The sequence below is a fragment of the Urocampus carinirostris genome, chromosome 11 (assembly GCF_059441175.1).
Source record: "Urocampus carinirostris isolate Australia breed hairy pipefish chromosome 11, RoL_Ucar_1.0, whole genome shotgun sequence".
NCBI classification, from domain to species: Eukaryota; Metazoa; Chordata; class Actinopteri; order Syngnathiformes; family Syngnathidae; genus Urocampus; species Urocampus carinirostris.
Window position 1 is genome coordinate 13,209,381 of NC_142359.1, and position 15,746 is coordinate 13,225,126.

At 42.0% G+C, this 15,746-nt stretch overlaps 1 protein-coding gene across 1 annotated transcript; it reads right to left on the reverse strand.

Annotated features, from left to right (window-relative positions):
• Window positions 1-38: 38 nt before the first annotated feature.
• On the reverse strand, window positions 39-7,275 carry cct7 (chaperonin containing TCP1, subunit 7 (eta)). Its single transcript, XM_088347707.1, has 12 exons — window positions 7,162-7,275; window positions 6,525-6,608; window positions 6,380-6,449; window positions 6,194-6,300; window positions 5,198-5,376; window positions 4,952-5,123; window positions 4,624-4,788; window positions 4,357-4,545; window positions 4,162-4,259; window positions 2,723-2,855; window positions 2,439-2,645; window positions 39-582 (listed from the first exon to the last, which is right to left on the reverse strand). The coding sequence occupies exons 1-12, from the start codon at window positions 7,165-7,167 to the stop codon at window positions 355-357; spliced, it is 1,638 nt and encodes a 545-aa protein (XP_088203833.1). The 5' UTR covers window positions 7,168-7,275; the 3' UTR covers window positions 39-354.
• Between the last annotated feature and the right edge of the window lie 8,471 nt (window positions 7,276-15,746).

The following is a 15,746-nucleotide window of genomic DNA, read 5'->3' on the forward strand; positions in this document are numbered from 1 at the left end:
TCCCCAGATCTAACATAGGCAAGCAGTCAAAAGTTGATTTTGAGCAGTGCATTTATTGTTGTGACTGGTCCAATAAATAAATGCATACAGCGCAGAACCTTTCGGGGCTTTTCATTTTAAGTGTGTCATGAATCACACAAAAACAGAAGAGCGGTTTCAGAATGAGAAAGGGGGTGGGTTCCAAGGTATTGGACACAAAAGCAGAGACAAGTTATGCATGGTAAATAACACACATGCCTACACTATCTCAAAAGTGAAAAAAATATGGAAAGGTAAGTTGAAATGACAGCCGTTTCCTGTGTGTGCATATCTTTAGCATTGACGTCAGTCGTATTTAACAATCGTGAAAGGTCTTTAGTGGGCGTGTGGTCTTCCGCGGCCTCTGCCCCTTCCTCCACCCGGGGGTCCGTCCATGCTGCTGCGCGGGTTTTTGATGGTCTCGTCGACGGACAGAATAAGGCAAGCTGCCTCCGAGGCGGCCGTAAGCGCGTTGATGCGGACGATTGACGGCTCCCATACGCAAGCCACAAAGTTGTCGGCGATGTCCTCGTTGTTGATGTCCACGCCGTACCACATACCGCCCTGAAGTAAAAATTAGCGGTGGGAAATTTTAAGTTTTTGAAGGATGGAAGAAATCTTTAAAATAAGAAGATTGTGAGATCATCAATCGGATCTTCTTGATCTAAAAATGAAACCCAGGTAGTTGCACATTAACAAAGAAAGGGTGATTTTTGGAGTCCAGGATTATAAACGTCAAATTCTAATAATATAAATCAGCAGGCTTATTTAAAAAGATAGTCTGTAGCTCGCAATAGTCTGTGCAGCCCTTTCAGACTCCTTGTGTTCAAGAGTGTCACAAATAAACATGACTTGTCTTGGCTTAAAGCATCCTTAGGTTTTTGAGTTTTTTCCTTGCCCTCATGTAGGTATTAGATCAGGGGATGGTGTCATAATAGTATGTAGTCAGCAATAATCTGTGGTCTGTGCAGCCCTTGAAATGATCTGCATTTATACAGCGCTTTTCAAGTCAATGACTTCCCAAAGCGCTTTACAGTGTGCTTCACATTTCCCAATAGCGGCCATGTATTGCAGCCATGTAAGACGCTAACCTGCTTATTGGGGGTATTAGGGGTTCAGTGTCTTACCCAAAGACACTTCGACATGTAACACAGACAAGCCGGGATTCAAACTGGGATCCCTTGATCCCAAGATGAGCGCTCTACCTCCTGAGCTATTGCCGCCCCCTTTCAGACTCCTTGTGATTAAGAGTGTCAAATAAACATGACTTGACTCATCCTGAAGGTTTTTGAGTTTTTCCTTGCCCTCATGTAGGTTTTAGATCAGGGGATCGTGTAATAATAGTATGTAGTTTGCTATAGTCTGTGCAGACCTTTGAGACTCCTTGTGATTAAGGGCGTCACAAATAAACATGACTTGACTATCTCATTTGCAATGATATGACAGCGGCGTTTGAAAAATGTCCCTGAAACAATTTGGCCTCTCTGGTTAATTTAGTTTGCTGATGTATTTTCCCTCTAGAGCGACATAGTAATGTTGCATGCGTTATTGTGGAAATTAAAAAGAAATTGGCTCTCGAATTATATTTAATTTAAAATATTTTTTTATCCTTCCAAAATTGTGGACTTAAAATGTACTGTAATACGTTGCTACTTTGCTCGTCCCACATAAATTCAGTAAAAAAAAAATGTTGGGCCATTTACCCTCGCATAATAGAAAGTTGGTCGTCAACAGTAAAATACATGCACGCATAATTTGAAGGCATGAGACAGGACAAATCCCAGAATCCAGACTCCACATCTCTGAAAAGCTGCCCTGCATCACCATAACAAGTCTCATACAGAGCGTGCCCGACGAACACAATGCTTTTTCCTTGTTTTTCACTTTTTCATACAAAGTCCATGCAATGCCTTTGAAAACGTTTCGCAATATAAAAAAACGACGAAGCTAACATTTGTAAAACGGTCACAATATATTTTTCAAAATGAAATCCGAATAAAAATGAAAAATGTTAAGTCTGTGTGGATTTCGGACTGTCGCAAAAGGTAAATAAGTCTCACTACCAACATGATTCACAAAAAAGACAGTGTTCCTCATCAAGCCAAAAAAAATGAACAACAGTAAACCATTTTAAAATGGTCTACATTTATATAGCGCTTTTCAAGTCACCGTAGACCTCTCAAAGCGCTTTACTATGTGCTTTACACACTTACCCATTCACACACACACGTTCAGAAATTATAGTTTAAATAGCATCAAAAGAAAATGGTCAGAAATTAACCATTCTGCAAGTCCAAAAAACGAGTGCCTTTATAATCTTATGATTTTTTTTAATAACTAATTTTTCCCACATGTGTCATATACTTCTTTTACTAATGTATGTAATTAATGTCTAGCTGAAGAGGAAAGAGTTTCCCTACCTGGGCGTGTTTAGCACGAAGCTTGTTGAGGATGTTTGTGGCGTCAAAGCCGGCGTTGTCACACAACTGTCTGGGGATGATCTCCAAGGCCTTGGCGTAGGCGCCGATTAACAACTGCTGCTTTCCGGGAATGGTTCTGGAATAATAGCGGAGGTACTTGGACAGCTCCATCTCCACAGCTCCTCCTCCTGCGACGACAGAGTCGTTCTGCAGAACAAGAACCCAAAGACAGTCAGCAGGATATTCAACTTTTGGAGAAGGACGGACTTTCTTAGTTTCCTGACCTTGATGGCTCTGCGCACGATCATGATGGCGTCGTGCAGAGAGCGTTCCGTCTCCTCTGTGAACTGCTCGGCCCCCCCTCGCAGGATGATGGTGCACGTCTTGGCCTTTGGACACCCTTTAAACAAATTGTACCTGTGCCACAAACCAAAGACAGTCGTCACTAATTACTAGGGTTGAAACAATAAGATGAAGTTGTTGACAAAAACAAATCGGTAATAGAAATAGTCGAACGACACGTTTTCCCAAAAGCGTGAGTTATCTTACATGATGGTAATCTGCTCAGAGTCTCAATTGCTTAAAATCGTCTGTTTGGGATCATTTTAGCCTAGATTTGGGGAATAAAAAGGACCCCTGTATTTTCACGCACATAAGTCTTAGATTTTCTTCAAAATGTAGGGCGCGTCCCATCGGGCAGTGGGTCCTTTCAATCATGAAAAGCAGCGGACAGAGACCAGCCCGGTGGCCTGTTGGGTTATGCACCTGTTCCCGAGACTAGGAGGTCACAGGTTCGAGCTCTGGCCGAGTCAAGACTTACAACATTTTCCTGTGAAATCCCATGTTTTTGTGAGATAGTTCACATTTCCAACTAAATGCACTCCTATGCGTTTAACTTTTTTGGGGTCTCTTGTTTGATTGCCATCATATCCTGTTTGCACAGTAGAGGTCGCTTGACGTCACGCGCAATGCATTGTTAAAGGAAGTGCTCATTGATGCCAACGCCTTAGCGCATCTAGCAATTCAAATCCAAAACCTCGCTTTCCCTCCATTTAATGCTTTCCGTGAATTCGTTTGCCGTGGTGTGGTGATTACTAGGCCACGCAATCCAACATTGAGCCACTGCGAGAGAATTGAAGATGAATAAATCGAAAGCTCGTAAGTTGGAGGAAGCTGTAAACGGATTCAGACAACTTTATCCATGTTATATTTAGCAATCAATATTTAAATAGACCACAACCAAACTTAGTTTTGCTACAGCTGTATTTTTAAATACGCACTTGTATACTTGTCTGTTGTGCCAAAAAATGATCCTACCACCTGCCCTGCAAGAAAATGTCCCTTTTCTCGGCGCAGAACATTAACAAAACGTCTTGGTATCTAATTATGGGGGGAATGTAGTAGATTAAAGCGCGGAGCATTTGCACCATATATGCACCAGGGGAACAATTTTATGCAAGCAGAGGGCACCCGCGCCCTTTTGGGCGGTCGCGCCTCCAGTAGTGTTAAATTCAGAATGGTCAAGTTCTTTTGTTACCGACTTTGCAGTTGACCAAATGTACAAAAATACAATGCAGATATGTGTTTTGTTTTATCATTTATCTTATTATTTGACAGATCGTTTGTTTCAATAGCAGGTGACGAGCAAACTTAAAATAATTGTTAGTTTCAGCACTACTGCTTATTGGTCATCGTGCTAAAAAAAAGACTACAAGAATCTTACCTTTCTCCTCCTACCTGCACCTCCTCAAAGAGCTCACACTGGCCCAGGACTTCATTTGTCATGTTACCAACTGAAGTCTGTATGGAGCCTCCACAAGCCTGGATATCACATGACGCAATTTTTCTTTTACACTCTTTGGCTCTATGTCAATGACTTTTGAGACTTCAACAATTGCCTTGAGATGTGCTGTCCTACCATCATGGTCCTTTTCAAATCTTCCTCCTGGACCCTCCCAGCACAGAAGAGGTCTCTGTCCGCAAAGTACTGCGTGGCCACATCCCCGATGGGCAACTTGGACAAGACCACTTTGGCTCCTGACTTATAGATCTTGTCCAACTTGTCATAAAGGATGTTCCATTCCGCATCGACGATGGCTTGATAGTCCTGCAGGTGCGAGGATCAGGTGAGTGACAGAAAGAGACTCTGGTTTCCTGATTTCTTGGGGCAGAGGGACATCCATACCTCAACACACTTCACCCGAACTTCTGCGTTGTCCTTCTCAGCTTTCAGCTCCAGCTCAATGTTAAGCAGCGCAATCTTTGGATTCTCGTAACGCTTAGGCTGCATCTCGAAGCCGGCGTAGGAGAACGTCTTTTTGAAAGCAACCCCGGATATCAGCTGTGAATCCTGCGTGGTGGGGAGAGCCAAACCTCTGTTGGTCAAGTCACATTTATTCGTAATAGCCCTTAAACAAAAGCATTCTCACAGGGCTTTACGGATTACAGACTATTCTCGTTAGAAATGCCGTCTTGTTCGTGGAACAGAGTGCCTAAGGGGAAAAAAACTATACCTCAAGACCTCCTCCCTGGACCTTCTTGATGCCGATCATCTTAAGGGACAGTAGCTCATCCAAAGACATGACTGCGTCCACCACCATTTTTGAAAAGAACTCCTTCTGACCAGCAATCAGCTTGGAGTTGAGCGCGGTAGCCGCACACTTTTCCAGCAACTGCCGCTGTTCTCTAAGGAGATGGCCACAGAGGTAGGAAATAAAACACTTTTAAGAAAGCTTTTTTTAAGATAAACAAGGACTCACTGTTTGTCGTCTTTCTTTACAGGAACGGCAATCTCCTTGATCTTGTTGACAGCCAGATTGGTTGCGGTGCGGAAAGCTCGGATGATGGTCTGAGGGTGGAGGCCCTCCTCCACATATGGCTTCAGCTGTTTGAGGAACTCTGCAGCAAGGAGTGTGACCGAGGTGGTGCCATCTCCGACCTGATTTTAAAATGTGTTTTTTAGCCATCGGCTCGAGTTCAAATGCAGATTGAAAATTTGTCTTTGCAGTGGAATTAAGTAGAGGGTTGATTTAATAGAATGCATACCAAATATACTCATATACTACGAATTTAGAGGTAAAAAAGTACAATGCTGGAATCAGGGGACCAGCTTAATATATATATATATATATATATAAAACAAAGTAGACACAAATGGCAGGGGTACCCAAGTCAAGCTGTCGGTGTAGCCCCTCCGAGCTCAAGCCTCATATCGAAATAGCTGGCCGATAAAGTTGCTCTGCCTGGCCCCTGCATCTCAACCTCCATTTTGTGTCCACAATAGCTTCTCCTTCCTGTTCAGTCAATGTGCTCCGTCACGATTGAGGGGCCCCATCTCATTTTGTGATTTAGTACTTGGTAGATTATTTTACCTATAATAGTGGGTCCCTAAAATATTGGCGGAAATGTTTTAGTAGATTATTTTGCCTATTATAATGGGTCCCTAAAATGTTAGCGGCAATGTTACTCTAGTATCTATGTTAACCTCATTCTTTATACATTTCTTTGTCAATAATTATTGTCCAAACATTTAAATTATCATTGTTGTTTAGGTAAATGTTTTACAAAGGTTTTGGGTACGTACTTTTAAGTATGTAGCCATTTTAAAGCAGCTTTAGAAGGTCAGCGAAGTAGGCTTATATGCAAGTATATATGGCACTACTTTTAGAGCAACTGACAGCTACAAACGTAAAAGTCTATTAGCTTGGCCAGCATCAAATGAGTAAGATGTTAAACAAGCAATTTATAAACAAGACCTCAGCATCCTGAGAGCGAGCAATATCCACAAGAGTCTTGGCTGCAGGGTGGACCACATCCAGCAGCTTCAGAATAGTGGCTCCGTCGTTTGAGATGGTGGCCTTTCCTGAAATAGACAAAGCTTGCTATAATGTTTGTGCCACAATCCCGACCCTGAAGCCCTTTCCCTTTGCTTCCTGCTTCACCTCTGTTGTCTACCATTAGTTTGTCCATCCCTCTGGGTCCCAGAGTTGTCCGCACAGCCTCGGATATAACCTAGAAAAACAGAATTACTTCCCATTTGCTCCAAATGCTGAAGCCACAAACACATAAGATGATAAATTCACAGACCTGGCAGGCATTGATGTTGCTGATGAGCTGAGGGATTCCCTGAGACGAATCTGTCCCTTCCTTCAGCAGGATTACCGGTGTGGGCTGCAGACAAGAATGCAAGCACAATGAGCTGCGAATCGCCAAATCGTCTCCCTAACAGGATTGCTGGATTATACTATGACATTTATATGTGGCACAATTATGGGCTCCGATTCATTTGGATACATAACTCATGAGATGTTTCCTTTGCTCTAGCTTAGCTGGTGATTCAGCTTTCATCCTTACAAAGAGGCTAACAGCTAAGCAAGCAACGAAAGAGGAGACAAATGCCCCGATCTGGATAGATAATGAATAGCTGTAACGAAACTAAAAAAAATGGTGGACTACGGTTTGCATTTAAACTCAAACCGTTTCATTCGGTCGTGTCTTTATATATATATGCGATTAGGAAAGCATCATTCACGCCCATTGACAGATGTTAGCCTCCCGAAGCTAACGGTAATAATATGCGATTAAGGTGTCATCGACATAAATAATGACTCCTCGCTAACAACAACCAAGTAGTATTTCATCTGGGCTCATTTGGACTATAAAACAAAAACATGAAACACTACGATGGCTAAGGATTGTACGGCATGGAGTACATCTGACTCACCATCATCTTTGCAGTACTTTCGAGAAGCTTCAGACCGGCATAAAAACCCACAATGCACTGCGGTGGTGCGTTCAAATGCAAGGGACAATTGACAATGACGAAGCCACAAAGCGATGACAGCAAAAAAGGCGAGATATTTATCGCCAACAAAAGCTATAATCATGATAAATTGATTCAAAAATGAAATAGTAACAATAAGAATTATTATTCGAAAACCCATTTATATGTTGGTATAAGAACGTCTTTCGTACGCATACCCCCGACACACACACACACACATATATATATATATATATATATATATATATATATATATATATATATATATATATATATATATATATATATATATATATATATATATATATATATATATATATATATATATATATATATAGTCATAAGTGATAATAAATACCCCTTATTATTATCAATACATTAAATTGTAGTTATTATACGGTCCCTAGATTTTTCTAAGTGGTGTTCTGATCTACTGCTGGAGGGATCTTGCCTTGAGTATTATCAAACCACCTGCAGGATCTAGTCTGGACAATGCGAAGCAGGGATTATATGGACAAATATTTGACACAACGAAAACTTGCTAAGCAATATAAAATACTTGAGTCCTTACAGACACATGGAAGTAAAATGGGACAAATAACGGAGACATATTACTCTCAAATGCAAAAGAGATTTATAACTACTTTTACAAAACTATCAATACATTTTATATTATTTTGATTGATATTGAGTGAAGGTACAGAGCTCAGAAGAGTACAGCATTTGCATATTGTAATCCAAGCAAAACATAGCATTGTTGTTTGCATTTTGTTTGTAAACCTACAGTGCATCCGGAAAGTATTCACAGCGTTTCACTTTTTCCACATTTTGTTATGTTACAGCCTCATTCCAAATTGTATTAATTTAATCTCTTATCTCAAAATTCTACACAAAATACTCCATTATGACTATGTGAAAACGTTTTTTTTTACTTTTTTTGAATTTATTAAAAATAGAAAACTAAGAAATCACATTTACATAAGTATTCACAGCTTTTGCTTAATACTTTGTTGATCCACCTTTGGCAGCAAATACAGCCTCAAGTGTTTTTGAATATGATCCCACAAGTTTAGCACACCTATCTTTTGGCAGTTTTGCCCATTCTTCTTTGCAATAAGTCTCAAGCTCAAACAGGTTGGACGGGAGACGTTTGTGCACAGCCATTTTCAGATCTTTCCAGAGATGTTCGATCGGATTCAAGTCTGGACTCTGGCTGGGCCACTCCAGGACATTCACAGAGTGGTTCTGAAGCCAATTTTTTGAGATCTTGGATGTATGCTATGCGTTGTCCTGCTGAAAAATGAACCTTCGCCCCAGCCTGTGGTCAAGAGCGTTTTGGAGCAGGTTTTCATCCAGGATATCTCTATATATTGCTGCATTCATTTTTTCTTCTATCCTGACTAGTCTGCCAGTTCCTGCTGCTGAAAAACATCCCCACAGCATGATGCTGCCACCACCATGCTTCACTGTAGGGATGGTATTGGCCTGGTGATGAGCGGTGCCTGGTTTCCTCCAACAATGGCGCCTGGCATTCACACCAAAGAGTTCAATCTTTGTCTCATCAGACCAGATAATTTTGTTTCTCATGGTCTGAGAGTCATTCAGGTGCTTTTTGGCAAATTCCAGATGGGCTTCCATGTTCCTTTTACTAAGGAGTGGCTTTCGTCTGGCCACTCTACCATACAGGCCTGATTGGTGGATTGCTGCAGAGATGGTTGTCCTTCTGGAAGGCTCTACTCTCTTCACAGAGGAACGCTAGAGCTCTGACAGAGTGACCATCGGGTTCTTGGTCACCTCCCTGACTAAGGCCCTTCTTCCCCGATCGCTCAGTTTAGAAGGTCGGCCAGCTCTAGGAAGAGTCCTAGTGGTTCCAAATGTCTTCCATTTACGAATAATGGAGGCCACTGTGCTCATTGGGACCTTCAAAGCAGCAGAAATTTTTCTGTATCCTTCCCCAGATTTGTGCCTCAAGACAATCCTGTCTCGCAGGTCTACAGACAGTTCTTTTGACTTCATGCTTGGTGTTTGTGCTCTGACATGCACACTCAACTCTGGGACCTTATATAGACAGGTGTGTGCCTTTCCAAATCATGTCCAATCAACTGAATTTACTGCAGGTGGACTCCAATTAAGCTGTAGAAAGATCTCAAGGATTATCAGTGGAAAAAAGATGCACCTGAGCTCAATTTTGAGCTTCATGGCAAAGGCTGTGAATACTTATGTAAATGTGATTTCTTAGTTTTCTGTTTCTAATAAATTCAAAAAAAGTAAAAAAAAACAAAAAAAAAACTTTTTCCACATTGTCATAATGGAGTATTTTGTGTAGAATTTTGATGAGGCTGTAACATAACAAAATGTGGAAAAAGTGAAGCGATGTGAATACTTTCCGGATGCATTGTATGTACAGTATTTGCATCCGTATGCATACACAACAACCGTTTGACATTAAAAAGTGTTACATTTTATCGCGCAATCTATTTTTACCCATGAATCGCAATCCATCTCCAAAATATATGTAAAAAATAAAAAGTGTTCGTGTTTAAAAGCAGAAGTGGCAAACTTTTATTCAAAATGGAAATCCAATGCCATCGTTGAAGCGGTTTACAGTGTTCACACACAGTACACTAAAATACAAGTCTCAAATCAAGATTTTTCATGTTAGATCAAATGCATGATTTTTTTAATTGTTACAAGGCACTATTTTTTCCATTGTAATATTATTATTATCATTATTATTATTATTATTATTATTATTATTATTGTTATAACTTCAGCCAGTTTTCTAAGCACTACGTAGTGATTATTTTTGTCTATGCATCCTGATAGTCTTTTATCTTTTTTCTCTTCTAAGCCCTTATCACATGTTTTATCATGGAGTGCCATGTCTAATCTCGTTGCATCCAATGTTTCACAACATTGATTAGAATGACAATAAACACAATTCTATTATATTCTAAAGTTGTTGTATGTTGCACCCCTAAAAGCAAGCAATCTCAAGGCTAGTGGGGTTGATCTGAATCTTTGGTATTCTTGGTGGCCCATGAAAGCTAGCTACAATTTCTCCTTTATCTTAGCTTAAACTATCACGTTTGCCCACACTTGGCCCTGCCCGTTTGGCGCCAGCTGCGGCTCTTTGCCTGATTAGTTTCCCTCCTATTTAAACTCAGTACTCTCATTCACTCCTGGTCAGTCCGTCAATGAACCTCTGCACTTGCAAGGCGTGTATTTTGACTCTGTCGTATGTCAAGTATCCAGTATCGATCTCGCCTGTCTCGTCCTGTCCGGTATCTTGCTCCAGTCTCCAGTATCCGGTATCGATCCCGTCTGTTTCGTCCTGTCTGGTATCTTGCTCCAGTACCAGGTATCGATCCCGCCTGTCTTGTCCTGTCCGGTATCGACCCCGTCCTTCTCGTCCTGTCCGGTATCTTGCTCCAGTATCCGGTATCAATCCCGCCTGTCTCGTCCTGTCTGGTATCTTGCCCCAGTCTCTGGTATGGATACCGTTGGTCTCATCCTGTCCGGTATCGATCCCGTCTGTCCGGTCCGGTATCTTGCTCCAGTATCCGGTGTCTGTCCCGTCCTGTCCGGTATCTTGCTCGTGTATCGATCCCGTCTGTTCCGTTCTGTCTGGTATCTACTTATGTGTCCTGTGACGATCCCATCTGTCCTGTCCGGTTTTCGATCTTGTCTGCCTCTGACTTCTCTGTCTCACTTCTTCCGCCCAGCGATTGCCACATCACTGGCGTTTGTGTTCATGCGCATGACTGCCCCATTCCCGTAAAATAAAGCTTGTGTGAAAACGTTACGCGTCTGGGTCCTCCATCTGTTTGGGTTCGGACATAAACTGAGTATTCGATTGAATGAGAAGCAGGTGTTAATATCCCCAAAATGTATTTTTGTTATAGGGTTTTTTTCAAATCGTAATGTTTCAACTGATTAAATAATGTTGGGAATATTCTGAACTTGATGATTTTTTAAAAAAAACTCTGTTATTACCTATATTTTATTGCCCTTTGAGACTCTTTGTGATTAAGGGCTGTACAAATAAACATGATTTGACTTCTCTGTTTAAATTTGAAGAAACTTTTCAAAAGCGGTAGGCGTTTTTAGGGGAAAAAGCAGTAGTCTAATGCATAAAGCGGTCGTGTTGGCAGCTATGCATATTGTGTTTTTGAAAAAAAATCATTGGAAATTGTTTATGCCAATAAACTACACATTCAAAGAACATTACAACACCACACACAAATTCACTATTTACCTAAATGCATTACAGAAGAAAATGCTCCAATTCTAAATCCAATTGTTAGAGGCGGAGACGGTCATATCCTGGTCTTCTTGTTCTTGTGTTTCCTCAAGCTGTTTAACAGGTAGAAGAGCGGATACAAATAACCACAACTGATGGACGCAGCTAAAGCCATGGACAGATATTGACACTTGTAAACCCGAGCCGAGACCCGACCTTCAATGATAAGGATTAAAATAAAGGGCATGTAATTTACACTGTTTGTTGCCTGGATGAGGAGGATGTTCATGAAGGCTTTTCTATTAATGGCGTGCATTTCTCTGTTTCCCACCGTCTGGCTTTTTTTCTCCTTACTGACTTCCTGTGTCGCTCCCGGTGGACTTTTTATCAAAGTTCTGAGCACGGCCATGCAACAGTAAGTGTTCACAACCAGGGCGGAAAGGGATACCCAGCACACCATAGCCATGGATCGGCACATCGCAGAAAGCAAGGCGAACCCCACAGAGAAGCACAACAGAGCAGCAAAAGCTCTCTTTTTGTACTTCAGAGCCTTGAACCTGCCAGTAAACACACACGGTCAAACAATAACAGAGCGCTAATTTTCTATGAGTAAGGGCCCGGTCACACAGCCGTTTGCGTCTGTATCGCAGGTAAAATTTTGCGTTTTTTTTTTTTGCCCGTGGTTGCCCGCGATGGAAAATGCGCAAAATTGGCCAACCCGCTGTTCATGGGTGGTATGCACGCAAAACAGACGCCGGCGACTGTTCTGCTTCCTCAACGCATCATTTCCGCGTCATTTTCTCGTGTGGACCACGGGTATAAAAGCTGCCGAGCCGACGTTATGCCGAGAAATGCATCCTTGCCGAGATTTGCATCCCCTCGCTACTACAACCACTTTTACCTCGTTTTATCTAACTTTGATATCACTTTTAGGGAATTTAATGGCGAACATATAACCAAAACCACTTTGTCTTGCATTTGTTGGGAATGTAATACAACTTAAACCATTAAACATGTTTATTTTGCCTTTTTCTATTCAAATCGCTCGTATTGAAACTGTTATGCACTCTACCATAAAACTTATTTCTGCATAATAAGCTTTACGGTAGAGTGCATAACAGTTCTCAAAAGTGATTTATATACGGTGTGCATTACCGTTCGATTACGTTCACAACAAAAACAAAGACAGAATGGTTTAAGTTGTATTACATACCCAACAAATGCAAGACGAAGTGGATTTGGTTATATGTTCGCCATTACATTCCCTAAAAGTGAGATAAAACGAGGTAAAAGTGGTTGTAGTAGCGAGGGGATGCAAATCTCAGCAGGGATGCATTTCTCGGCATAACACCGGGCTGTAGAAATCATAACCGCTCAAGACACAGTCCCGGGAAGATCAAGATTTCAAGCTATGGCACCGAAGAAGCCAATATGTTATTATTGTAATAGTTTTTCATTTTTATTTTATTATCTTGTTATGAAATGAAAATAAATGTCAAGAAATAAAAATGGATTAAGACGAGGTCACTACGGTGACGGGGATCCATGTTCACCCCTTGATGTCTCGAGCACAACTGACGTGTGCTCGGCAAATCGCGCTGTATATACGCGGAGAAAGGCGTTTGACCGTCACACGCGTAACACGCTAATTTCACGTAATAACACCGCGATACAGGCGCAGAACATGCTATGACCGTGCTCCACCCATGATTACCCGCTGAAATTTCGCGTCCTACCCACGTGTAACCACGCCCTGGCCGCGGCCATAGCACGTCGTTCCGCGTCATTTCCGCGTCATTACCTCGTGTGGTCTAAAGTTTTGAGCAGCGCAAAACTTTTTCGCGCTGCCAACCGCGTGTGAATTTCTGACCGCGTGTAAAGCACTGCTGCATCTCGTCTGTATGGCGATCTCAAAGCGTCCAATAGCGTCCGCTTCACAGGCAGAAATTTCTGGCCGTTATTCAGCCTCGATACAGACGCAAACGGCTGTGTGACCGGGCCCTACGGACAGGCAGAGAAGCGGTTTTACCGTAGAAAAAATAAAGGACGGACCACAGCCAAGTACTTGTCCACGCACACCAGACACATGAGCAGCGGCCTAATGATGGTCATGGAAGCGGTCACGAAAGTGGTCGTGAACATCAGCCACAAATTTTGCCAAAGAAAGTGGTTGGCCACCGTAAAAGGAACCAACAAATAAAATGGCAGTTTGATGAGGATCAAGCAGAATGGGAAGAAATCTGCAGTCAGGATGCCGTCCACATTGGCCCTTCAACAGATCAAAAGTTTGTATGAATGGAAAGGAAATCACATATCTGTCAACGTATATATTTTTCCTGTGTTTTATATGTTTTTTGATCCAACATTAAAAAAAAATGAAACAAGTCTTCCCCATTTTGGCTGTTGTTGCTGTCATGCACTTTCTGGAAACATTTTCATTATGTGACCTATGTTTTCTTTTGTTGATGTTCAATATGTTTCGTGTACTGTTACCCAATGCTGAATCGCACCCTGGTCATCCTGGAAGGGGGATTACCACTTGTGAGGCCCCTTTTTAAGGTTTCTTATTTTCCTCATGGTGCGGTTTTGAGTTTTTCCTTGCCCGGATGTAAGTTTCCGATCAGGGGACGGTGTAATTGTAACCTGTACAGTCCTTTGAAACATTCTGTGATTACGAGCTATCCAAATAAATGTGATTTCACTTGATCATCTCGGTCACTTGTACCATACAACAACATGGTAGATTGCTAATATTGTCACGGTACGCTAGCAACTGTTATCCTCGAACAGGGGCGGGTTTAGCTTCAGGGTTTTGGGCGTGATAAGAACCCAGAGTGACTTATCACTCTCCCTTTCCACTAACAACAAAATACAAGCATCTTTCAGTCATTAAATATATTAATTCAGTAATTATCCCTCCATCCATCCTTTATCTGCACGGCTTATCCTCAGTAGGGTCGCGGGGGTGCTGGAGCCCATCCCAGCCATCTTCGGGCACTGGGCAGGGGACATCCTGAACTGGTTACCAGCCAGTCGCAAGGCACACAGCCACAGACAACTCACTCGCTCATTCACACCTAGGGACAATTTGGACCGGCCAATTAACCTGACATGCATGTTTTTTGGAATGTGGGAGGAAACCGGAGTGCCCGGAGGAAACCCACGCAAGCACGAGGAGAACATGCAAACTCCACACAGGAGGTTTGATCTCATGACCTCAGAACTGTGCCGCATACGAGCTAACCACTGCGCCGCCGTGCTGCGCTTCAGTAATTATATAAGTACTGAATAATAAAATAAGAAAAACCAACACAAGCAGTTTTTATTACCAAGAGGATAAGAATCCAGTATCGTAAAATCAAATGGACTGAAGCATTTCAAGGCAGTGGACGTCATGATTAGTCATTACACTCACCTGTGCCCGCTCGTTTGGCGCCAGCTGCTGCTGGTTACCTGATTGGTTCTATTTAAGTGCAGTGCTTTCACTCACCTGTTGTCAGTCCGTCAGCGAACCTGTTTTCGCAAGGTAGGCATTTTTGACTCTGACTCCCATTGGGCCCGTTTTGTCACCCATTTTCTACTCCTCCGTTCCTGATTTCCCCATTTGTCTCCTGCTATGACCCCAAACACATTTTGGTCTCTCGTCCCGGCTAACGACCCGTTTTTTGACCCCAACCACTTTCTGATCTCCCGTCCTGGCTAACTACCTGTGAGCGGCTTGATTCCCGCGTCCAGCGAGCACCGGATCGCTGGCGCTGCCTGTCCTCTATATTCCAATAAATTTGTGAGTAACGTTGCGCATCTGGGTCTTCCTTCTGTTCTGGTCGTGATAGTGGAGTATTTTCGATCCTGTGTTTTTTTTTTTTTTTTTTTAAATCAAGCGTTTTTCATCATATTTTTAGCCCAGCCTTTCCTTTATGAAGGAATAGAGAGTTTTTGAAATGCTATAATTTTGGGGGGGTGCTTGGGTTGAATTTGGGGGTGCTTAAACACCCCCAAAAAAAGCATTTATTTTTCGAGCGTATAGTTCAAATTCGTTTTTATTCAACATTATCTTTCTTCCTGTGGGTGAATAAGTGCCGTGTTGAGTACGTAAAATTTATGATCGCTTAATAAAGAGAATAACCAGGGTTGGGTAGCGTTACTTTCAATTACTTTTGGATTGCTCCATTACCAAATATGCTAATAAAAGACAAAAGAAACTAAATATGAATAAAATGATGACTCACAACACGTGGTAAGCTCTCTCTCCTGGCTTTGATCTCTTTGATCTCCGGCAAAA

What these genes read in the sequence shown, in the direction of transcription:
- cct7 (XM_088347707.1), bottom strand. An exon ending in TCGTGCGCAGAGCCATCAAG is followed by an intron (nt 2,646 to 2,722) that starts GTCAGGAAACTA and finishes CTTGTTCTGCAG; the next exon opens with AACGACTCTGTCGTCGCAGG. An exon ending in TTCGTGCTAAACACGCCCAG is followed by an intron (nt 583 to 2,438) that starts GTAGGGAAACTC and finishes TTTTTACTTCAG; the next exon opens with GGCGGTATGTGGTACGGCGT.